The sequence below is a fragment of the Helicoverpa armigera genome, chromosome 7 (genome assembly GCF_030705265.1).
Source record: "Helicoverpa armigera isolate CAAS_96S chromosome 7, ASM3070526v1, whole genome shotgun sequence".
Lineage (NCBI taxonomy): Eukaryota > Metazoa > Arthropoda > Insecta > Lepidoptera > Noctuidae > Helicoverpa > Helicoverpa armigera.
The window spans coordinates 11,345,375-11,372,032 of NC_087126.1; the positions used below are offsets into that span (position 1 = coordinate 11,345,375).

A 26,658-nucleotide genomic window follows, 5' to 3' on the forward strand; every position below is an offset into this window, starting at 1 on the left:
TAGACTGGAAGCCGACCCCAACGTAGTTTGGGAAAAAGGCTCGGAGGAGGATATGGTTTAGTTATCGTTATAGTTAAAAAGTCCAACTCACTCTTAGCCTTGCAAAAGCGTAAACGCGTGAAACGTATGTCCTATGAGCTGTAGATATACATAAATACAAATAAAATAAAAAGTATCCCGACTTTCAAATTCCTCCAAAATTGATCCCTAATTTCAATCAACAAATCCCAAAAATATTTTTTTTAGCCTCCAAAACAGTGTGACGCAAGCTGTCAACAGATTCAGTGCGAAGTACCGTACCCTTCGCAGCCAGTTCATTTAAACTTGAAACGTGAAATATTCGGGAACTTCACAAACTTCTGTTTTTCATTGAAAACACTTCGTGAGAGTTTCGTTTGTTTTATTACGATGCTGATGGGGTTATTTTTAGCGGTGTATTAGGCGTTGGGGACTTGGGTTGTGAAAGATGAATTGATTTTTATTTGATGAAATGTTAGATTTAAGGAGAAGATTGTTAAGTTTTAATTTTTTTTAAGTAATGTGATTTTATCGTAGATTTTAACAATGGTATTTGCGGGTTACATTAACAATGTATTTTTTTTTACAGGTAAGTACCGAGCAGCTATCAAATCGATAATGGATTCTCAAGTATTATATGTGAGTCACAACACTATTAAACTATTTGAATGATTAAAAAAAATATGTTTCAAGTTACAAGTTATACGATGTAATTTTTCACCGATTGTGTAAACAAATATTTCCCACACAAAACGTGTTACTAAAATTCTTTGAAAAAACTTGAAAACAAAAACAATTAAACTGACAATCTATCTATCCGTCGACCCTTTGTCGATTTTCCTCAACACTCTCAATTTCGCAGAGGGGAATAAGCCTCATTCATTTTTATCCCCATCCGGTTTTTTAAACCGGCATCAGTGACCCGGATAAGTTATCGCCCTTGCTGCTAAACGGTACTTTTAATTATTTTTTCGAGAGCCCTGTAATGTTGAGACGTAATGGCCAATTTTGAGGACTTTTAATGTTAACGATTTATAAAATAACCACGACTTATTCGAAAAAGTGTCCGGAATATAAATCATCATCATCATCTGCCTAGCCTTCCCAACTATGTTGGGGTCGGCTTCGGAATATTAATATTATTCAGTTTATTACTTTAGAGGTTATTTTCTTTTTAATTAAAACCAAATCATTTAGTATCAAAGTCCATCAAAAACTTTAATTTCTTACGATGACAATTCGCTCCGTGTCAATAGCTAAATAATTATATTTATAATACAAATAGTAAATAAAAAACCTCACACCTTAAAAATATAATTTAATTTGATCAAATAAACAGTCGTAACAAAATTCCTATAAAAAAATAAGTACATATTTTTCGCGTCTCGTGATCGTGTCGTGGACTCTAAAAACAATTGGTCCATTGAATATGCTACGTAATCTGAGAAATAGCCTATATTAGCCGAAGCAAAAAATTCTAATTCCCTTTATTATAACGAGCTAATATTTTAACGTTTTCTCAGGCGTTTAGCGAAACATAATTAAGTGGAAGTGGGCAACAAATAAGCAATATTTCTTTATTAATTAGCCTGGGATTTTATAATTTGTCTTTACAATATTTTTTTGTGAAATATGAGTTTAGAGGGTAATTAAAGGCCTTCTATATTCTGAACCAATGTAGGAGGCTTTTTAATTTTGCTATTGACAGTTTCTTTGACGTTCTTTTTAAATAGGATCAATATTTTTATTCTACGATTTTGTTAATTACTACCCACTGGTCCGTTTTTAACAATATTTTCACAAACCAAAAAGCATAAAACTTTTCAATTTCACCACATTTTTGCAAAAGTTTATTGAAAACGTTCAATGCTGGCTTATTGAAAATAATTTATAGCCTGTAAACTTGTTTATGACGGCTACCTCATTTATAATTCGCGTTTGCATACAGAAATAGCTTTACAAAACTTATAAATAATCATAGCAAGACTTTATGTTTAAAATTACTGACGTGGACCATTTAAAACATACACATAGCCTATTGTATTTTAAGACTTTGTACAAAAAGAATAACATACTTTTAAGTACATAGCTATACTTCATTTGAGCAATTAATATTTTATAAACTCATTTTAAAAACAAAATGTAGTTAAAACCAACGAATAGTCTGCAGTATTCTCTTAGTTGTGTTTCTACTCAAATGGAGTATAGTTTTTATTCTTTTGATCCCTACTTAACCTGTTTATTTGTCAATTGTTTTATTGTTTGTATCCCCAGATAAATCTTATATCCCTATGCTACGTTACGGGTTAGTGACCACGGTGGCTTCTGAAAAACTGAAGTGTAAGTCGTGGTATTCCTCATCTGGGTAAAGCATGATGAATCTGAAAGAAAATTAATGTATATTATTACAAAATATAATACTTATTAATATTATAAATGTACATAGCTCTGTCTCTCAGTCTGATTAGCTTTTACGCCAAAATACTGTACCGATTTAAATGAAAGGTGCACAGTAAGTTAATAGTAAGCTGAGGTAGTCCTTACGGGAAATAAGACAAGTAGGTCACTAAGACTTAGAAATACTAAATGTAGGTATAACCAGAATATATTTATAGGTAGGTAAAGTAGTTCTACACATAACTATGTACCTAAGTATAACATGAAACACACGTGTTCAATTTGTAAAAAACATATGCTAAATCTCTCACTCACTCAACATTAAAATAATATTCAAGTAAATAAAATATAAAAATCAAATTCTCAAGAACCTCATTTAATTTATTACGCAAAGTTAAACAAATTAAAGAGGCCACAAAAAGGGCCAACGATAAAAACAAATAACCCAATATTTTTCGCGAAACATCTTTTAAGACCCTATACAGTCAACTACAACGCGAAAATTAAATACAATTTGACCTTATCTAACATTGGGTACAATTTTCGCAATTTCTTAGGCGGGGCTCACACTACCACGCTTGAGGCATGTTGACACTGAGTTGCTTTAGAAATTGATTTTCATGCGCATACATTTATTTGCATTCCATAAAGTTACAATTATCATCGCAGACACATTAAATTCCATGAGTGTAAACTGCAAACAGAGCTTTAGAAAACACGCAAGGTATGTGTGCAGTATAAAAAGACAACGACAGGATTTTTGGGAATAATAGAGATGTCATGCCCACGTGTGCGAATGTCAATGGGGTTTATAGAAAATATGTGATGCCATAAAAACCCATATTCCTCGTAGAGTTGTAAATCAAGGTATCCATCACCTCGTTCATAGATTTTTTGCTGTGCACTATGGTTCGTGCCATACTCTATGGCTTGTGGCAGTGTGAGCTCCGCCTAACAGTTTAACGGTTATTGTAATGAAATATGGCTGACTTTCAGCCGAGTTCACCTCTAAACTTTCAGCTATTGTTATTTTCGCGTTATCTGTTTTTAGCGGCCGATTCTTCTTCAAAATATCTTTTATAGTTGTGACCTTTTTGTACTTGGTTTGGTATTTTGAATTTCAAGCTTTTTATGTTAATTCTGAGCGTGGGTTATACGATTGGGATCGAATAATTTAATATATAGTTTTAAGGTCAAATCTACTAAGTCAAAACTTATTTACGCACGAGATTTGCCATAGTGATTGTTCTGATAGGAAATATCTCTACTTCAAATATTTATTTATAAAAATGAAAAACTACTATGGTTGCTAACTGCTTGGCTAGATCCTGGCCCATCCATGGGTTACCATAACTTAATACATGGCTGATCTCCCATAGCAATAGCTGCTGAATATGAGGCTGGAGACTGATATTATCAACAGTGCAGGTAAATACCTGTACAGCGGCAGGTGTTCCATCAATGTCCTGAGCTGTGTGGTGTAGGGCAACGCGAAGTATTCAGCAGCGTCCACGTGCTGCACCACCTCGTACGCCCACTCCGACCATTCGTATAACTTCGCTGGAAACAGGTTTCTTAAGTTAGTCTTGTTAAGAATTTTGAGAACATTTTTAAAAATACGTAGATTTTAACAGTCGGTTCTTATGAACTGAATGAAAAAAAAAACTTTTGGATCACTTATCTATCTAATAATTGGAGTAGGTCTTACTATATGGCAAATTATGTTTTTGCAACTGTCTGTATAGGCGAAATACTAGACTAGCTTACGTATTAGAACAGCTTATATGGAATTTGTTTGTGATTTAGACACATGAATATTCTAAAAAAGCACTCATTATCATCAACATGTTCTATAACAAATGTGTCTAAAAGTGCTTATGTGATTTCATATAAGTGAAGTAAATAATTTAAGTGAAGTTAAGCGTGTAGGTATTGTGAACCTTTTCTTTGGAAGTTAAGAATGTTAGGCCAGCTGGGCAGTGGTCTGATGTGCTAATGGTCTAATACGGTTATTTACCTACAAATATGAATATAAATAATTTACCATATTCCTTTTTTACATCTGATGTCAGACCTTAAATGAATAAATAAAATAATTTTAGGAACAATTGAGTGACATTGCTTTTGTGCTGTTTATTTCATCATTGTAGGTAAATAAAATACAATAACTATTTTTCCATTAAGGTTCCTGTGGCACCTACACATACTAATTATTTTTTGTCCATAATCACTATGTTTGTATAATCAATGTGTACTTTTTAGGAGTGCTAGTACCTAATAATTGCATATCAAATAACAATATGTGTAAACGCCATAATATTATCCTAACTATAGCAAATCTTAGCACTGAAAATAGATGGTGGTACCTTCAACTTCGCTGTTCAAATGGAAATGGCTGAGATCCGGGATGTCCAGGATGACATCCAAGTTCTCGTCTTCCAACTGCATGTAGATCAAGCCCTTCTTCTTTTTCAACTTGTACGGGTATGTTATACCGATCGTCGCTGGAAATGTTCAGAAAAATTTAGTTAGATGATAGCATGTTTATAAGGAACTCTTTTACAGGGTATTTTACATTCCTACGTTTAAGTATGTTAAGAAAATACGAAACTTTGTTCCTATCAAGTCAGTCCGTTTGACATCGAAGTAGTTAAAAATAAGTATAAGTTCGCTTTAGCTCTTTACGTCTTACAATTCTCTAAGTAGTCTTCTTTATGAGAGACAAACTATATGTATAGTATAGGAAACATATTTTAATGCAATAGCAGGTCTGAAGGAAAGTCTTTTTTTTTTGCAATAGCAAGTTTGAAATAAAGTCTATTTTAATTGCATACCTTTTTGCGACTTTGTCTATCAATTTACTATTCGGAATTTTGTCTTCAAAGCGTCCATTAATTTCAAAGTTTGATAGCTCAAAAGACCAGGCACTGTGTAGCATTTTGGCTCCAATTAATAAAGTTCGTTGTGAACTTTTGCAAAATTCAATATAAACGATATTATTGGCACTGCTAGTGGTAGTTGATTTTGCTAATTGGACGTAAATGAAATGTTGATCAATGTATTTCGAGTGGAATCAATGTTGTGATGGTATTAATTGGTTTATTTGTAAACGAACTTATTTAGCGACGCGTGTGTCATATTTGTATGCAATTGTCAATATATGTTTTTATAATAGTTTTGTTTTGCAATAGGTGAATATCGAGGATTTCTATTATTTGTTGTAGGTAATAATTTCTATTATTCTCGTAGAGAACAAAAGTCATCAACAATTTTAGAAATGAGAAAAATGTTATGATTTTTAATCTTTCGATTCTTATTCATAACAGAAACGTAAACATAATGTATGCATTGTTCATAATTATATTTCTACAAAAACTATTTTCTATTCGCGTAAGGAGTTCGGTACCTACTCCGCGCACCCGAATAAAGAGATATCGATAAATAAATAGCTGAAATAATTTTGTGAATCGATCTAGTAATGACACGCAAACAAGTTAAGTTTTATCATATTAGTGTAGATGCAGATAAGTACCTACAAATGACGAGTGACACTTCTGAATGAAGTTAACAGAATTTTATAAGACAATATTCAACACCGTTACAAAACCCCAGTTCCTTAAAGCACTACAAATCCTCACATCCCTCTCGAAGTATCCCCACAGCTATGATCTACAGTCATTGTTTTGAGAGCTAATACAAACTGGGGCCGGTCAGCTCACAATGGGGCCGCACAATGGGCCCTGGAGCGAACATTCTTGGGCCCCATTGAGGGCGCAATTAGTGCGTCCTATGGTGAGCAGACACGATTTACTTGTGTAAGCTGTATGGTTTAAGCTGTGGTATGTTTGGTGGCCATTGTTATTCTGGTTCTAATAACAATGCCTTGGATTAGAGGTTTTTGTTATCTGCACGATCGCTTTATGCATTTTATGCGCCATTCGTAGGTATTAATATAAAACGTTTTGTTTTGCCAATTATTCTATGAAGGAGTTGATACCAATTGGCAGCGAAATGAATCATTATTTGTTTTTAAGAATCCAATTATGACAGTCGATTCGTATGCTGTACATAAAAGTTTTAAAAATTCTTTCAATAGATAGGTACTGTAAGTTATTCTCATAAAATAAAACACACTTACGATACAGAATGTTCCCAATTAGAGTTGTTATATCGTCTAAGGTGAAAAAAAGTTGAAACAAACTAGAAGAGTTAAATATTTTGCAATTTTGGCGCAAAACAAGTTCCGTACGAAATATCTAAATAATATTAAATTCCAACATTTCTCATCCTCTCTAAATGAATATTGTCGTCATTCTACAAAGCGGAATAAAATAACTGAATTACTTCAGTTCGCTGAAAATGTCTTTCTCGATTAAATTCAGTTGACATTTTAGTCTTTGAGTGCCACGGAGGAAGGAAGGATAGCGGAGATACCATAAGGAAGGTAGGTCCGACGCCTTCTTGTAGGTAAAGTAACGTACGATAGGCGTGATAAGTTATTAGAACTAACAAACAAGGTGTTCGGGTTTTTTGACAAATCAAAATCAATCTGTCATAGATTGGTCTTTACTGGAGATTTTATTTTGAAATTACTGGCGTGTAAGGGCGGAGCGCTATTTTCCTAGCAGATTTTGCGTTATGACATCTCCCCTAGTCATTCTCTTCTCCATGTGAAGTACCTTTATTCTTTGTTCAAGTCTAATTTTACATTATACTCTTAAGGAAAAGGTGTGTTTTAGCTTTAAATAAATTAGTGAAAACTACTTACCGTTGCCAGTAAACCTCATTAAGGGATCTGAAAATAGATAAAATGATTAATTAACTTATTTATTACAATAGGCTGTTTGTTCTTTGTAATATTTAAGGTTTCTTTTAATAGAACAAATTGTTCGTTGAATGTATTCGTTAAGAAATTGACGCTCCTTTAAGTTTGTATATTACTTTGCATATTTTTATATGTTATAAATATGCATGTAATACGAAACAAGTAAATCTGCATATATTAACTTTACTAGATATTTTGGTTTTAAAAACATTGCAGTACTGCGTATTTCAAAATATATAGTACTCATATGTTTATTTGGAAAATGGGTCGAATGAAATGTACCAATACTTAATTTGATATGTCAAAAGCCGTGGGAGTATAGTATTTGCATAATTAATAAATTTTAGCAGGAATAGTTGTTACTCTATTATCCGTTGGTATTGAAACCCCAAGTGGGTTGGAAATGTTCCCAGAATTATAATGTTTGTAGATAAATTTAAATTATCCCTAGATACTTAGTCTACCAGTATGAATAAATTGTTCTGCTAAAATTAGTAATATAACCCATATTTAGGCAATGCAGATATTCTCATAATTATGAATGCATAGAATGTGATTCAATACATAAGTATTTAGAAATAAATTATAGTTTGTTGGCCACTTCTTCCCAGCAAAACACATAGGATGTGGTGAATGGTGGGCGTTTTGGGGGCTGTCTTTCGTTAATTTTGACGTTCAGAAATGCTGTTTTGCAGCAAAGTTTGAATAAATGATTTTGAATTTTCATCATGATTTATTAAATTCATCAAAGTATTATAACAAACTTCTAAAATATACTTACTTTTCTGTGGTTGAATGAAGTTGAATTCTGAAACAATAAACATCAATTGTTAATTGTAACATAAATAAATCTACATTCTCGTTCAAACAAAGCTGTTTTGTTTATTTATTCTAAATAATGATGTTAATTAACTAAATTATTTAACATATTTTGAATAAATAAATTCTAGCGGTCGAGTAAACAGGCTGAATAATTTGAATAGACCTATCTATAACATTAATTTACATTATAATCCTCAGTTGTTTTGGTTTGCGAAAAATGCGAAGCTTTTAAAAATACACATATTATTATAATTATTTTGTTAGTTAATTTTAACTTCTATATGCTTTCTATATGCTTCTTTTGTTCTCATTAATACCAAAATGGGTAAGAATAATATCGTAACAGCGCTTTCACACTGGTAGATTTTCCGCGCGGATTTTACGCACGGTGTCGCGGGTATCCACACAAACAATTGACAACTACAGGGCTTAAAGAACAACAGCTGAAACCGTGTGTGTTAAAATCTGCTAGTGTGAAAGCTCTAATGCCTTTGTATTAGTAGTGTAGCTGAAAGGTCATGAAAATGTTACCTCTGTCTGGTCTGGCGCAAACTTTTATCGTGTCTTTGACTTGTTGGATCCTCAGGGGTAGTTCTAATACTAGTGTCAATTTCTTTGGTTCGCTCTCCAATCTGAAAAATATTTTTTTACAAGTTATTAGTAACCTCACCGCAATCGCGTTAAGCAAGGCTTGGCGTAGTCGATCCTTGGATGGGTGTCATCACGAATTCCCCCGTGTTTCAGAAGGCACGTTGAATTGGTGGTCACGGGTCAGAAATCCTTACAACTAGTATCTAACTGGGTTGAGGAGGTCAGATAGGCAGTCGCTTTATGTAAAACATGAAGAATGGCAGCTGCATCGTCTGGAAGCTGACCCCAACTTAGGAAAATACTTGGTTAGATTATAGACAATATAGTTTCTACTGGACAGAGGTGAAACAGTTTATCCTGGACAGAACTAAGTGGAACTTCTAAAAAGCTTGTAAATTGGTTGACTCACTTGATACCAGCCAGCTCACTCTCCTCCAAGCCCGTCAGCTTGACACAGGTGCCTCCTCCATACGCGAACACATAGTGTTCATACGTGGGTATGCCTATCCGATCGTTGCCTAGCAACACGTTGTCTCTCAACGCTTTGTACTGTCGCTTGAAGCACTCGAAGTCTGTCGTGTGGCAGGATATTATGTAGCGGTCTGGAATTAAGAAAAGATGATTAATTCATCATCATCATTATGACCCTTGAGTTTGTTTCGGCGTTTCTTCTCAGAGATTATTCAGTTAGGTTAGGTTAAGTTCTTAAAATGACGAAAAAATTCAAAAGAAATGATTTCATTTCATTTCATCTTTCTAGCCTTTCCACAATTTTTTTGGGGTCAACAGATGTATTCGGATATATTGGAATATAGCTCCAACTATTTGGATTCCAATCTAACCGTATGCGTTGAGTACTTTACTTGGAGGGAATGCCTATCAGACCTTCTTACCCCAGATAGCAACACAATCTGATAGAAATAGGAAAACGAAGTGGTAATTATTTGGATTGAAAGAGGTTACTGGCATGAGAAGAAAATATTAGTGGATCCGCCGAAGTAAGGGACTGGGGATCACATGGTTTTTAGGTGAACATAATACCCAGACGACACAGATTTTAAGTGTGCTGGTGATTGGATGCACCAAAAACTTTTTGATGTTAATGTAGATACTTTCGATGTGTTGAAATCCTATTAAGTTTCTGTTAAGTCAGACATAAAATATAATTTTTACACTACACGACTTTTTTACCCAGGTCATTCATTTTGATCACAATACCAAAGATCTCACTCAGTTTAAATCGGAATTGCTATCAAATTCAAGGTAGCAAAAACCTTGTCGTTTATCAAAAGGTGCTCAAATCTCGCACTTATTGAGAAAGTGAGATATTTTGAAGATACCTATATTTAGACTGAAATTAAGTTGTCTAGACTCTTATTAGACACCTCCACTTTGTAAGGGGGCGTTTTAAGTAGGAGGCAACTTATAAGGTTATTGACCTTATTTAGAAGTTCATATTAATATTTCATGTAGGTATGTGCGTACAGTTAAGGAACTGCCTATATCAGAATTAAAGTTAAAGCTAGTTAGACTTGGAGTTCCGAAGTTGAGTACTGCACAAAGGCAACTACATAAAAGGTTAAGGTACGTAACTAGGAACCAGATAGAACTTCATAAATTGATTTAAGTATAGATTTACTTAACTAAACACAACTTTTTGTTATGTTAATTTCTAACAAGCCGATCCCGCTGATTGTTCATCTCTGATAGTGTAGCTTTCCAACATATTTTTTCAACAAACGAACAATAAAAAGATGGTCCTTATAATATTATTTCCTAATAGATTAACTGTAGATAGTTTGACATCACCTTTATTTACGTATATTAAAGCCAAATTAAACATATACATTGACAACACACACAGAGAACAACATGTATTTGTGGTAAAAACAATACGTATCGCGTTGAACGATTATCCCTGTAATTACGCTCAATGAATGTAACGGCTATTGCCCCTTTCATGTCCGTCATTAGCAGTATTAGGACATTTGTGAGTGAACCATCGTGTGTGATGAAAACATTCATAGTATCACTCTTATTATTGCCGTCTATTGCTGGACATACATTGTTTGATAGGATTTTATTATGACATAAGATGTGGTATTTGAAAAAATGTGTGATTCATACCATTAATTACGTGATATCGTGGATTGAGTTAAAAAAAAGGAACTTAGACTAACTTTTAAATAAGTTGGACAATATTTGTTCCCATTTTATCTTTTGGACCCATGCTACATCATAATATTTAAAATTCATAGTAAGAAACATTAAAAGAATTTCGTTGCAATTTCAAGACCAGTGTCTCCAATAAAAAGAAAAAGGCAAAATATCCTTGTTCCTTCTCTCTTTCTAATAACCTATTAGCATATTATCTTTGCGAAAAGACGTCGAAAATGTTCATTGTGAAAAACATTGACAAAACAAAATATTAACACAAAGAAAAGCATCATTTACAAATGGAACTTCGTAATAGCCTGGATGTATTAAAAATGCCAACTGATGCCGGAAACGTTCTTCTTAGATTCACATTGAGAGGCAGTGAATTTGGGCCATATAAAAAAGGCTGAAATAATTATGCAAAATCATTCAGAGTTGTCACTCTTTGTGCATATTTCTAGTCGACACATGATAGACAATGTCCTGACCAGTTTAGCGAAAAATCCAAATTCATTTATTTTGAGACTACGTGTACTTACGAATCAAAAATAAACCACCTATGACTTTTACCTACTTACCAGACAGGCTTCCATGACACTATTTTTTTTCAAATTAGACGTCAGACTATTCTATTTCAAACTGACCCCAAAATGTTTGTCCGCAAGTGTAATTTACGTATTGTCACCCCCGAAGAGGCTACAGATTACAGAGACTGTATATATTTGTGTTTGTAGCTACAAAGCCAGTGTCTAGTTGCCAACGCCGCGCCGTTTGAAATAGAAAACGGATGAGATCCAAAAAACGGGCGGGTTTTTTGCTGTGTTCGTATTCGAAATTGTGTTCGAATTTGAGAATTTTTGGATAGTATGTTTTGCTGTTATGAATAAAGTTGTTAAGCATATCTATACTAATATTATAAAGAGGAAAACTTTGTTTGCTTGTTTGTTTGGTTGTAATGGATAAACTCAAAAACTACTGGACCGATTTTAAATATTCTTTCACCATTAGAAAGCTATATTATCTGCGAGTAACATAGGCTATATTTTATATGCTGGGCTTTTATATGCGCGGGTGAAACCGCGGGAAAACGGCTAGTTCATAATATTTGTAAATGGGAAAGTTGAATGTATGGTTGTCTGTCTGTGTTTGTTTCTTTTTCACGCAAAAACACTGAATACGTTTTGATGAAATTTGGCTACACATCAGGCTACTTTTCACCCGTAACCGGGAAATACTATATCAGGAAGCGGGTGAAACCGCCGGTGGAAGCTAGTTATTGAACGCAATGTAAATAGTGGTCACAGACTGCCAATACAGCTTAACTTTGATCAATCAAACCCACGCAAATGATCCCCTAAAAATACCCTTAACTTAAAATAATGAAAGTTATTCCCTAATTAATTTACTAAAACAGCCTCGTCTTGGAAACTCGACACCCCTGTTGAGGGTAGATAAAACCTTCAGGTATACTGATCAAAGCATTTGATAATAATATACTTGTGAGCTAGATAAACGATACTATGGGATAGGTATTTAAAGTAAACATTAATAAACCTATTTTTTTAGGCTAAAAAAATATATTAAAAAATGTTTTATGTTTTACTCTATAAAATGTTAAACTAAGTTTTAAGTGAAATAATTTAATGTTGATTGTAAACTCACTTAATTAAACAGGTTATATTAAAAAATAATAAGCATAGTAACTCCTCTATTTTGGAAAAATATTTAAAAATTGGTGAACCTTGTAGCTTTCATAATATTATTTTGCACTAGATTACCATCAAAATCTATCCACCACATCTACCCTAAGCGTAAACACCATGAACCCTAATCGCCCCCACAAAAAGGTAAAAACGGGGTCAGAATGACACCCGCAGATAATGTCCTATTTAAAAGGCAAAAACAATTGCCTCGCGAATTCAATAGATCACAACAAAAGGGGATTTTTGAAAAAATAACCAGCAACGCAACCGTGTTGGCTCATACATATTTATTGCTTCGAAAATTTGTTGTTCCCGAAGAAGGTCCTATATTTTGGTCACCAATTCTAACTCTGTAAGTACCGAGTTTTTCATCGCCCGGTAACTTTTATCTTATCATCTCCCGAGCCTTTTTCCCAACTATGTTGGTGTCTTCTAGTCTACCAGGATTCAGCTGAGTGCCACTGTTTTAAAAGAAGCGACTGCCTACCTGACCTCCTCAACTAAGTTACCCGGGCAACCCGATACCCCTTGGTTAGACTGGTGTCAGACTTACTGACTTCTGACTATCCGTAACGACTGCCAAGGATGTTCAATGACAGTCGGGACCTACAGTTTAACGTGTCATCCGAAACACAGTCATTGGTGTCTAAGATATACCAGGTAACTTTCATCTGAAAAATATGTTTGACGTTTTGACACTTTTTGCATAAAAAATATTATGTCAAATCTCCATGTTTATTTCTTCCTCAAATAGAAGTTAAATGACGATTGAAAAATCGACCCAAAAAGGGTAGATTAGTACCTAATATTGCAGTAAAATTCTGTCTACCTTTGCTTAAGCTGATATTAATTTCATTTTAGCAACCCTTTTCTTTTTTGCGTTTATGTCCGCAAAAGTGAAGAAGGGTTGTAATTTTTGGGGATATGTCCTTTTTGAGTGATCTTAAAGAATATTTAAGTAGGGTAATTTGCTTTTTTGAATAATATAGCTTGATAATAATCCTCAATGTTGTCTCTTATTATTGGTATACCTATGGAATTTTTATATCTTTGGTTTAAATGTTGCAGCATTTAAGAGTGAGAATAAATTCAAATAATAGTATATTATGATTGTAGGGGTACTAAATCTTTTGTGCAGTTATTAGCTGCCAATTTTTGTCAGAAAATAACATTTTTTGTACTGACAGGACTCTCACTCTGCACCAAAAAACGGTCAGACCATACTGTGTTTTCGAATTAAACTACATCTTAAGCAACATCAATTTTGCTCAGTCAATTTTCCTTCAACCGTTTGAATATTTTGAGTAATCTCTCTTCAAAACTAGAATAGTTTTCGAACAGTGACTTCTTCTTGGCGAGTCGATGTCAATCAGCCTTACATCTTAGCAGCCCAGTGCTTCGTCACGCATTGTCAGTGACAAGTGTAAACAATAACGTCACAAATACATAACATTTCTATGATTATCTCATGTATACGTAACGTATGTAATTTGATCTTGTGTAATCGGATGTTTATATATCGATTGTTAGATAAAAATCTTCACGATTCAGATCATTTTTAAACGATTCTTTGAATTTTAAACTGTTGCACCTACCATTTTTTTATTCTACCACCACGCTAAGGTAGATTGGCACAGAACGCCTATAGCGTTAAGTCCGCCGTTGTACATTGTGCAAAAAGAATAAATTTAGGTAATAAATAAGTAATTAAAATTATACGAAGAACATATTTAATTATCTTTTTTATTTAGTTTATTAAAACTTAGTCTTAAAGAATGGAAGATTTGAGCATCCATACCTGGTAACTTTAACAATATAGGGATAAAGGCTTAATAGTCTACAACAAGGGTATCTAGTGTCCAATAAATTAGTCTAGCTTCGTCCTGACTCATCTGGAATTTAATTAGCAGCATACCTTCAGGATTTACTGGATAATACACGGTACAGCTATGTGTAAAGTTTTGGGATTAATGGTAGGTACATGGACGTTAATTTCGGTATAAATATCTATATAGGAAAGTGCAGCTGTGAATTGTTTAATGGTTGACTGTGCAAATTGTGCAAAGGGTTTATTATTTTCGCTGTAACTGGCGTTCAGTTCTGAAAATAGTACCGAGACAAAAATATAAAATATTCAGATTCATATATTCTAAAAGAGTGTCAAAATATGAGTGAAATGTCCAATGATTCCGTATCAGAAGTAGAACAATATGGAAAATGAAAATGATTTATTTTGAATACTTATTTACGAATGTTCAACCGATTCAAGAAAAAATAAATGTTTCCAGATAAAATAAAACATACACTTATAAGTATTTGTTCTGCATAACAATAGTTGTTATTCTTTTAAACAATTACTACCTAAACACGTCAGCTTAGAGAAAAACATTAAATTACTTAGAAAATTGCATCGGCAGCTTCAACGGAGGTACAAATTATGCGCCGGAGCCGCCGTCAAATGTGATTTACTCGATTTGCCTCATACGCGCTCTTCTGATTTACTTAGATAAATGGCAGGCTTTCTTTGACTACGTTATGATGAAGTTCCACCAGGAGTGTGCATGTTTAGAAGTTTGAGGAATTATAAACCTTGGGCTCTAAATGACAATTTGCGGGCTTTTATAATATAACTACTGCCCATCTGCCGCATTAGGCAAGTCCTGTAAGGGTAGATGTAAGGTTGTGTATAAATAAATAAAACTAATATGTTTTCACAGGGTACGATCTTTCTCTAAACTTGGGCTTTTACTAATTTTGGCATAATAGTCACATCGACTTTTATTTGTATTTCGTTTGAAGTAGAAAATCTATAAAGTTACGTGCACATTTGATTTTGGCAAAAGGTGAATTTTGAAAATACTAATAGTCGTGGTGGCCTAGTGGGCAAAGAACCGACCTCTCGAGTATGAGGGCGCGGGTTCGATTCCAGGTCAGGCAAGTACCAATGCAACTTTTCTAAGTTTGTATGTACTTTCTAAGTATATCTTAGACACCAATGACTGTGTTTCGGATGGCACGTTAAACTGTAGGTCCCGGCTGTCATTGAACATCTTTGGCAGTCGTTACGGGTAGTTAGAAGCCAGTAAGTCTGACACCAGTCTAACCAAGGGGTATCAGGTTGCCCGGGTAACTGGGTTGAGGAGGTCAGATAGGCAGTCGCTTCTTGTAAAGCACTGGTACTCAGCTGAATCCGGTTAGACTGGAAGCCGACCCCAACATAGTTTGGGAAAAGGCTCGGAGGATGATGATGATGTGAATTTTGAAAATACACGAACGTTGCGGTTTTTTCTTTAATTGTTGTAGATATAAGAATCTCATTAAAAAATATTTTTAAAAATATGCAGGCACTGAACTTTAATGAAATATAAATAAAATATATTTAGGTATTCACACAGGAATTTGCAAAAGATAAAGCTTAAAATAAATCCAGCGGATGCAAGCAACTGATAACTCATGTATGACTACACAAATGAGGGTTTTTTTCAAACAAACGATAACAAACTGTTGTATATTGCAACAAATGCAACTGGAAATAATTAAAGTTTTTTTTTAATTACTTTTTTATAGCACTGCACTTCAACACACGCGCAAAAATCTAAGTATTTCCAAACTGTATTTTTTTAAACATTAAAATTAAAAAAAGTAATAGCTATATTTAACAGCACTGCACTTTTATTTCACACAAGTAAAAACTATTTCCAAACTTTTTTTTAAATATTAAAATTATCTAGAAGTAACGTGAAAATATTTATATAATCTATAAATTGTTATAATATTTTAATTTTTTGTCACAATTTTTTTACCAAAAATTAAACTTGAAAAATTAAAAAGTACTCACCAATTTTATCGACATAAACTTTACTGGCACAGTAACTCACAGACAACACGACTAGCAAACACACCCGCATGCTGGACCGATTAATTGTTTAATTAATTACATGTAATGATATAATTACGAGGTACGTTACATTGGCGCGCATCGCCGTCAGCTCGCGACTAGCTTTACACAAATATCACTCAAATTCATAACGTCATCGCTGGGACTGTGGACTTGGGAAAATATAGTGACGTACTGATGCGATGTATCGATACATGAGTTGTTTTGCAGCAGCGTTTGATTGGCAGTAGCTATGCAAGATGGCGGATAAAAGAGTCATCGTCATCATCCGAGCCTTTTCGCAACTATGTTGGGGACGGCTACCTGTCTAACCGGATGCAGCTGAGAACCAGTGTTTTACAAAGAGGGACTGCCAATCTGACCTCCTCAACCCAGTTATACGGGGAAACCCCTTGGTAAGACTGGTTGTCAGACTTACTGGCTTCTGACTTCTTCTGACTAGGGAAGGAGAAAATATGCTGCAAAATTGAGATAAGGGCAGGAGGATGATGATGTTTCATTGGCAGTAGGTCTTTTAGGAATACAATTAAAGAAGGTGTTTTATAGGTAGATTGAGTGCAAAACCGGGTAAAGCAATACTAGACATAATTATTTGATAGATATATTCTCCACCATATAATTGCTAAAAACTTTATTTATTTATCCTTACTCACCAAACAGCTCCATCGAAATAGTTCTAGAGCATTCTGGAAGCGGCCATTAACTGACTAAGCAGCCGCGATGGGATGCGATGGGCCCTCAGATAATGTCAGTGTAAATTCCTTCCATAATGTATGTAAATAGCGATCCTAACGTAATTGTGTGCTATAAGGGACTTGGGCCGCATGTGAAAGGGATACAAACTTAAGGGAATTTGAGATTCTGACGGCTTCTTAACGATTTTGGGCACTTGATAGTTGTATTAAAGAGTAGGGAAGTTTGGTTAGGTTTTTAATTATTGTGTATCAAAATTGCACAATTGTGTAACGAATCAAAGTTAGGCCAGTTCAATTCCAGAACAAATTACACTAACACTTAATATATAATTGTAAAGGCGTTTGTGAGTGTATGTGTGTACATATGTGTAGGTATGTTTGCTACTTATTGATTTTAATGAAACTTAGATCAGAATAACATATTGGCTTCTCTTTAATGAGGTATGCAGGGAACAGTTTTCTTAAGGAGCGGGTGAAACCACTTGCCTATGATAGCATATAACAATATGTTGGTGATATAATATTCATGACGTTTTGATCTATTTTTATAGGAAAAAAATGTGCCCAACTCCACAGTTCCAGTGTTTTCCCACTAGTATTGTGTATAGTGAGAAAGACAATAGCATTTTATTTATTCTTATTCTTCTCGGCAATGAGTAAAGCTTGACTGGTCTGCTGTCAACAATGATGTCACTCTCTAACATAGCTATACTTACTACTAGTTGTGTGAGCTCAGTTAGTTTGTGTTTTCAGATATTTATAACAGATTCTCGGCAAGTTTTCTGGTACGTATAGACGCCTGCTACAATCTGTAATTTCTTAACTCCATTTTCAACTTTATCTCCTAAGTACTCTGATCTCTTTCCGGTCGTGTCGGATTGCCGTCCCATCGGGTTATGAGAGTGAAGGAATATCGAGTGCACCTGTGTCTGCGCAAATGCTCGTGCACTATAATACGTCCTGCGCAGCTGGCTGGTGTCCTTAAGGCTGCCTGTCCACCGGAGCGGAGCTAGCCTGCGGAGTGGGGAAACTGAGAAATATTAGCCAATAGGATTGCACAAAATCTCCGCTCCTCAATCCTATTGGTTAATATTTCTCAGTTTCTCCACTCCGCAGAATAGCTCCGCTCCGGTGGACAGGCAGCCTTAATGAGAACAGCCGCCGTGGCCGAAATCGGGGCCGTGGACGCCATTATATTACGTACAGAGCTTTTATATGTTTTATAACTTCTCCTACACAGTCTGTCTACATCTCTAAATTCTAATTCTCCTACTACTGTCTGGTGGACGAGATTTCATTAGAAATAAGTAGTATCTGTGTACTATTTTATATTATTCTTCTTCTGTAATGTGTGTACTATGTACATAAATGGTTAAATATCAAGAATCAATGTTGATTGGAAAAATAATACAGATTGGAATAACTTGACGTGTTTCGTCTGTAGGTACTTATTATAAGGTGACCATGATACGTTTATAAGAAATGTACATAGTTTATTTGTTTTCAGAACTACGTATAAAGAGTCAGGTTAGTTCACATTATTGATCGCTTTTAAGACAATGTGAATTGTTCAAAGTGCATACATTCTTGACTTGCTGATTCTATAAAATGTTATATTGTTTTTCTTTCGAAGCAATTTTTTATTTATAAACAATATCTTTTCTTTTAGCAAAATTCTGACATGGAATGAAAGTATTTTGAGAATGAGGAAATCTTCATAGATCCTATGGTATGTAATGTATACGTGTAAACTATAAGATGGTCGTTATTCAATATTGAGTTTAGTTTGCCGGATAATTAAACCAGTAATTAATCTAATGAGTTTAATATCCTGCGACGGGCTCTACAACATAGTGTAATAATGGCGTGAGTGTTTTCCTATACAGTATGTATTAGCTATTGCTTAATAGCTTAAAGTATTTATTAACGTTTGGTGTCTAAATGCATATTAGGTATGATGTGAATACCTTCCGCCAGGGGTATCACCCGGATCGAAATTACTTCGCGCACCTGGATAAAAAGCCTATAGCCTTCTTTCAATAAATAGGCTATTTAATGTTGAAAGAATTTTTACTAGTACGTTTTACAGGCTGGCCTAAAAACTTCCTTCCAGCTGTCAAAATGCCATTAGTCTTTTTTGGTAAATGGACATTACCGTCAACACATAAAAGTGTCATTTTAGTAATTCAAACTTACAAACTAGTTCATAGCACTTTTTATTAAAATACCATTTTAAGCTGTGATACTTCAGGATGTTATTAAACTTTAAGCGATTTGTCGCGAAAATCCTACTTCTAGTAGAAGTCAAGTATTGCTATTAGTAAGCTGCCAAGCGTATGCAACTCAAAGTAAGTAATATATTATAATCAATGGGCACTTGGCACAGCAATATTTTAATCCAAGTTGCTTGTCCAAGTTAGGAACGCTAATAACTCTTCACTTGACAGCGGCGGACTTGGCCGTTTTGGGTATGGGTGTAATTTGCCAAGGACTATAGTTAGTGTTATTTGGTTAAATTATCGCTATATTTGGGTAACGGCTGAGTGATTGACTGCTGGTAAATGAGTCACTATTACGATTTTTGGATGTGTCACCTAATTTATTTTTGCCTAAGTATTGAAAGATTTGTGGTTTTGGTTTACTCCGTGAATTTCTTTGCGAACCATCATAAGATATGCTCTATTTACTTACTATTCACTTAGTCGTTTGTGGTCTTTGTTTGAGGTGCAACTTTTATTTAATAAACTTACCTTTTTTTTTTGTTCAATTCTATTTAACTAAACTCATATTTGTCACTCTCATGCTAAATGCCTACTCTTCGCATCCGCATACGTCTTTTTAGGTACCTATAGGTAATATAAACATACATTCAATTCGCTTCAAACTTAAAAGACTCAACAGACAAATTAATATAATTTACTACTCCACCAGTCCACCATCTTGAAGATAATAGAATAAGAGACATAACAAGCTCAAATAAACGACACTAAAAACATTGTATTCACAGCAGCAGAAGAAAAATGTAATAAAATCTCTATGAATAATAAGAAATGGTCTTGTTTCTGCAAGTGACATTGTTCAAACGTCTACAGACGATATGTAGGTATGTCTCCTGGAGAACAAAATGACAAGCGGAGATGTCATAACGCAAAATCTCCTAAGAAAGTAGCGCGACAAAATGCGGGTATTTGAAGAACGAGGAATGTTGCCACCTATGCTCTAAATACGCCTTCTATGGAACCCGCAAATTATTTGCAAAATAAAATCACCAATCAATCAAGACTAAAGGCCCTCTTTGCCAGATTGATTTTGATTTGACAAAGAATCCGAACTCTGTTACACGCAGAGAAATATCTGGCTATCTATACGAGAAAAAATGCTACTGTAACTAGAACTTCTGTTAACAACCGTGACAGCAAGACTCGTTGTTGACTTTACAAAAACCGTTTTGTTATTATTTTTACCTATCGTTTTATTAAGGACAACTAGACGTTAAGTTTAACTGACCAACCAACATAGTACTCAATACAGTGCAAATAACGCGCCTGTTACAATACCAATGTAATTAGAACCATACGTCACTAATTTACATTACTAAATCGATCGTAAGGACTACTATGCGATCTTGTATACATAAACACTTTTTTTTTTTGGGTTTACTAAATATTTTGCTGTATCTACTAATCAATTTATGTAACATAACGACCTGAACTGTAATGATAACTATTCGTATTGCAATGCTAGCTTTATGTTTATTGTAACAAGTACAATACATATTGTAATGCTAGCATCCTAGGTATTGTTATAGCTATTATCTCGTATGTAGTACCTACTGGTTTAGATGAAACCTGCAATCTAGTGCACTTATAGTACCTACTAACGGGTCCTCACAGGCTTTTAGTAGACGAAAATCCAATTTTATTTGTCTATAAGTAAATAAAACTGTATTTTCTCCACTGAAAGCCTAAAAGGGATCCGTTGTTGGTGCTGTCAGTCCACTGGATTGCAGGCGCTCCATCAAAACGCAGTTCATATATAGAGCCAGCAGTATGTGTGACGTAGTAAAACAATGCCTTTTTCAATACATTATCTAAAGACTCCGACTATCTTGTATCATAAGTGTCATCAAGTGTTAGATTAGAATCATAGAATTTGAGATTATCGGCATTTTTACGACGTCCCACGCTACGGCTCTATATGTTTAGGATCCCTGGAATCAAAAATAAAAATATTACGTACAGAGAAAAATGACATTTATTTTAATATAATCATCACAATCATTGGTCCGTAGAAATTACACTTACACATTACGGCCCCTCACATCTGCATTGGTAGCATGATCGCGCGATAAAACATCCGTCCCTATCGCACTTACTAATAGTGCGATAGGGAGATGTTTTATCACTTTTCGCGCGATCATGCTACCCGTTCAGGCGTCTTTTCAGCGTCGACGTCCCTTATACTTATCATTTCTACATTCAACTTGTATGGGGCCCTATTAGAGCCTGTTCACACTAGCGATTCTTTTCGGCGATGCGAGATCGCGGCGTGCACGCAACGAGCTCGCCGCGGGTCGTCGCGGTATCGCGGCGATTATTTTATCGCAATAATATCGCCGCGAGCAAACTTTATATGTGTGTGATATAGCTTGCTCGCCGCGTGCTCGCGGCGATATTAATGCTAGTGTGAACAGGCTCTAATAGGGCCCTTCTTAAATCTTCAATAAGAAGCTCATGCCCGCGTGGCGTTTTTAACACTGGATATTTATTAATGTATGCTCCGATGGTCATTTCTGAAGTCTCTATTTCCTTCAATCTATTTTTGGAAGTTTTTTGCCACTTCTCTATCACTAAATGCCAGGGTTCTGTACAGTTTTGGAGCCACTGGATATCTTCATCTGCACCACCATCTGGAAAGATACATGGACTCATAAAAAAATCATGAAATAAAGACTTCAAAATAATTTAATTTAGTAAAATAAGTTGCAAGTTATTAATGTAATTAACTAGTGTCATGCCAAATCATGGGATTAGGTTGTCAAGCGGACCCCAGGTTCAATTGAACCGTGTCAGAAAGGTGGGCCAAACGTTAGGAGGATGATGAAACTGCAAGTTATTAAAGTTGCTAGAAAGAGGCCAAGGAAAGGCAGTCAGACAAACAACACAGTTGTCCTTTTTCCTTTGAGGTTTGAATACAATTAATAACCTATTTGGGAGATGCTCTAATCCAACAGTGGGATCACATTTGGCTATTAAAAAATATAAAAACCCAGGTAGATAACTTAAAACTTGCCTTCTTCGACGACTTCTGGCTCGTTGCTGTTATTGTTGATGTTGCTGCCATTTTTCTTTTTAATAACCTTAGCCTCCCTTAATTCGCGGCGCCTGTTTTGTAGACAGTCATATAATTTGCCTTTTGCACATCTTTTTATTTTAAGTTTAGTATCATTAATGTATGGAATAAAGTAAGTACTTATATTTTCCTTTTTGAATACTTCAGTTATTTCTTGTGCTTTTGTAAGAAGTAGAGAACTGTCTATTCTTTTATTTGGGTCTGATTGCATTAGGTCTTTTATTATTATATTGCAAACTTTTCTTCGCCCATTATTTGATAATTTGCCTTGTTCTGAATATAAATTTAGCAGGCCTTGTCCTTCATTCGATTTTAAGAGTAGATTTTTCAACTGCTGAAATACACAAAAATAAAATTAATTATTAAAATAATTGAGTAGGTTATTATGATATAATATTGTCTTCGGTTAGCGCGATAGTTAAACATAATTGTATAACTTACACAAGAAAGTCCCAACGCCTAAGGCATAATTTTCTGGTCTAGGGAATCGAATACTTGGCTTGGGAACCTAGATTGTATAAAACAAGCCTATTGACTAGTTATCCTTTTCGCATGTTTTGAAGCTGAGCTGACTCTAGGTGTCCTGTGTGCCAAACCCATTAAGTTTAAGATGAGATGACTGTGTATCAACTAATTTTATCGCGTAAGTATATAATGAAATTCCATGAATAACTTTAAGACTTTTTGTTGTAAACTTATAAAGTCATTATATAGTTACACCAACTTGTTTAAATTGAATAATAGCTTATATAGAATATACTTGTATAAATTGAATATGAATACTACAACAATAAGAAGACCTACATCAGCCATTATGCGAATACAAGAACGCCAACACTCTTACTGCGTGGCCAAAAACAGCCGGAACAACAATCGATCAAATCGCTTATTTAAATAAAATAGAATACTTTAATGCGAACCAAGCGAACCATGGTAAATGTACAGTTGTTACAATAAAATTCATAGAACACATGGCATCCTGATACTAAGACAATGGTACAACTTACCTTGAAAAGTATGAATATATTGGGGTAAACCCCACTGCTTTAATAACTGAGGGACGTCTTGGTCAATGTCATCATCCATCTCGTCACTGGTTTTGTAATAATAACCCAAAAAGGCGAAAAACACTTCAAATTCAATCTGCAATACTGCGCTCGCTCGCTGGTCAAAACACAATGGCCGCCAAGCCGGACGCCGGCTCGGGTGCGGGTGGCGGTGGCGGGCGGGATGCGAGCGCGCGAGTTTGTTTACAAAACACAGTTTTCGATAAACAGTACAAGATACTTTGCTATGAATACCACCTCGATTGTTATTGTAACATTATTATTTTATAATATTTTAAAACACACTAACAAATAGCACGGAGTAATACATGCATTGTACCGTTTACTGTTTCCGGTGCGGTTTTTACTATAATAGTCTTGTTAAGGCCTAACACTACATAAAGGGTAAACCAAACTAAACGATTTTAAGTGACGCTACGAACGATATGTACTGCAAACAATAATGTAGTTGTAATAAAATATTATTGTTTTGATTACAAACACACTCGTAGTCTACCAGTAACATTGTAAATCATTAACCGTAATTGGATCATTTAGTAATTGCGAATCTCTGTTTCTTATTACTTACAATACATTATATAAATATTAACAGAATTCTTGTTCATGATACATAAATTATTGATGTTTTTGTTCAATTATATTTTTTTGTAAGCTACATTAATCAAATAATATAATGAAACATACGATTAGTAGGAATGAGTAATTAGTCGTAAAGATAACAAGGGTCAAGTATTTCAAACTAGAAACTTTGTAACTTCATTTTACTATTCGATTCAGTACTTCTGTTTGTCACCAATTTCTCTGCGTGTAGTTATAGTAACTGTTTTGCCTACCGTATGTTACTTGACCTACAAGAAGGCGCCAGACCTACCTTCCTTATGGCATCTCCGCTACATTTCCTTCCTCCGTGGTACGTCTGCACCCCTATACAGGGTGTAACAAATGTTCTCACTTATACAGCGTGCGCCGAACTGGTAGATTAATGCAAGTTATTCTTGTTGAGCGCATAGTTTAGGGAAATGTATTGTGGAAAACTAACAAAAACATGGTTGTTTGCAGTAGGAGAGGTGCTAGGATACAGCTACACCTATTATATATTTTGCAGTTTCAAAGGAAAATTCGACTATAGGTGTACTAATTTTTATTTAACACTGCACTGTTTTACTACTGAATCTCCAAAAAATATGAGGAAGAAGAAATCTGAGATAGAGTAGACGTCAGGAACATAACTGATATTATATGAGATTGATGCTAGCTAATATATGGATTTGAAGAATATAGGTAAGTATAGTATTTTAATAAATAAGCCATAATAAGTGTCTTAAAATAAACGAAAAAAGTGGCTATATCATATCGGCGTTGACTCACCTGGAAACCTTATTTCCAAGCCTATTTATTTCAAATTATTTAGATATCACTCAAGCACTAACTTTAAAGTATAAAGTAGTAAAAAGGGCTAGTATACTACCTACCTATACGCTAATTGTATGGGCATACCTTAACATTGTCAGTACCTACACAAGAGTTGTTGAGTGTTAAACTGTTCAACAGATTAGTACTACTTGTTGTTTGTGTGTTTGTTCATCACTTTAGGGTTATGTGTGTAGGACGACTTCGTACGATCACTTTAGGGTTATTGGTAATTAACTAATAACTTAGTAGGTAATTGTTGGTAGTGTATTGAGCAGTTTGAAGTCTCTATAAGCTGGGAAGTAACTTGAGGAAGTCATAAACAGTCACTTCAAAACATTAGCTGTATTTTGTGAGAGCAGCCGACTTCAAATTAGTTGGAAATGTCCCTACTTGAGTAACTTCTGAAATAAATATGTAAAAAAGAGAGAAAAATGTTATTTTTTATTCCTCTTGCATTGATATCAGGTTATATTTACGCATACAACCTAATTGTTTAATTGTTTATAAGTAGTAAATAAATATTTTTTTGATACCTACAGAGTTAAAATTTTTCCTTTTTCGTAAATATATATTGTATAGGTATGTATAAAAAGGAATTAATATGAAGAAAACTGTAAACAATGAAGTAAATAAATAACACTTTTCCATTCACAGACAGAATAAAAGGATAACTCAAAAATATATCATTATAGAACTTTCTCGATCCTTCCAGAATATCAATGCCTATATGGTTGATTACTTACGTCCTTATGAAACTGAGCAGAATCCCAAGCAGAGTTGACATGAAACATATTAACGTCGTGCACTGACGAATAGAAATAACGTGCTGGGAATAATATTAGTAGCTGAAAAGAGCTTTTTTACGCATTTTGGTAACGTTTACACGCATAGAGAAAATGTGTAAAACTACATAATTTAAAGAGGAGAATATCATGAAATATTTTTGAAGCGTGTTTCTAGCAAGCTGCAATTTCACACCAAACTAAAATTGAACGTTATTTTCTCAAACAACGGCGACAAGAATAACCTCTGATACTGAACCGGGTTCAAATAAAAATCTATCAAACCTCAATTGTGTATGCATGGAAAAATTCTAATATTCTTTCAGAACGAGACGTCGAAGTAAAAAATATTAAAATGTATACTTGGCCACGTTTCAATGGCTCGCCGTTAAGTCTAGGGTTGTAAGGAGCTCTCGAGGTTACCCGCTTGCCTCATACATATTTATATCGCACATAATCAGGCGTATGGCTCTCGGTATGGTAAGGTTTTCACGTAGTTAAGTAAAAGATGGTGTGGTCACCGTCTTTTGTTGGGCCAGTTTTCGAATAGATTTTTCGAGTGATGGCTGATTGACTGTTTAGCTTAGTTTTGGTAGTTCATTTATTTATGAAAAGTTAACTAAGTTTTTCAGAATCCTTAATCGCCTCAATTTGAGGCCAGTAGACGGCAAAATATCGTATGAACAATACCGTATAGTAACAAAGTCATCAATAATATAATATTCATAGCTTAAGATTATAGAACCCTATAAGACAACACAAGCGTGAAGAATCACTGAAGCAAACATTGGCTCAAACGTTTGCTCCAATGCTTTCGATATCCCAAAATTGATTCAGGGTCCTTCGTAAATAGATGGACCAAAATAAATCATGCTATATCAGATGTACTGTAGAAACATCCCCTTGTGCCCCATAAGTTAATTAATGGATGTTTGATG

General features: G+C 34.6%; 2 protein-coding genes and 1 long non-coding RNA gene across 3 annotated transcripts in view; 1 reads left to right on the forward strand and 2 right to left on the reverse strand.

The window, feature by feature from the left end:
• The window catches only part of LOC135117079 (uncharacterized), a 187,612-nt gene that overhangs the window by 102,673 nt on the left and 58,281 nt on the right, over positions 1-26,658 (forward strand). The gene's annotated exons all lie outside the window — the stretch shown is intronic.
• On the reverse strand, positions 1,320-16,566 carry LOC110373171 (uncharacterized). Its single transcript, XM_064035592.1, has 8 exons — positions 16,352-16,566; positions 9,063-9,255; positions 8,594-8,694; positions 8,022-8,048; positions 7,184-7,210; positions 4,782-4,919; positions 3,852-3,975; positions 1,320-2,399 (listed from the first exon to the last, which is right to left on the reverse strand). The coding sequence occupies exons 1-8, from the start codon at positions 16,419-16,421 to the stop codon at positions 2,318-2,320; spliced, it is 762 nt and encodes a 253-aa protein (XP_063891662.1). The 5' UTR covers positions 16,422-16,566; the 3' UTR covers positions 1,320-2,317.
• Positions 21,343-23,626, reverse strand: LOC135117122 (uncharacterized). The gene is made up of 3 exons (XR_010276660.1): positions 23,466-23,626; positions 22,399-22,792; positions 21,343-22,015 (listed from the first exon to the last, which is right to left on the reverse strand). It is a non-coding gene; the product is annotated as an uncharacterized LOC135117122 (long non-coding RNA).

What these genes read in the sequence shown, in the direction of transcription:
- LOC110373171 (XM_064035592.1), bottom strand. Translation starts at nt 16,421, where the DNA reads ATGCGGGTGTGTTTGCTAGTCGTGTTGTCTGTGAGTTACTGTGCCAGT. An exon ending in TTGCGCCAGACCAGACAGAG is followed by an intron (nt 8,049 to 8,593) that starts GTAACATTTTCA and finishes TTATTGTTTCAG; the next exon opens with AATTCAACTTCATTCAACCA. An exon ending in AATGAGGTTTACTGGCAACG is followed by an intron (nt 4,920 to 7,183) that starts GTAAGTAGTTTT and finishes GAACATTTCCAG; the next exon opens with CGACGATCGGTATAACATAC.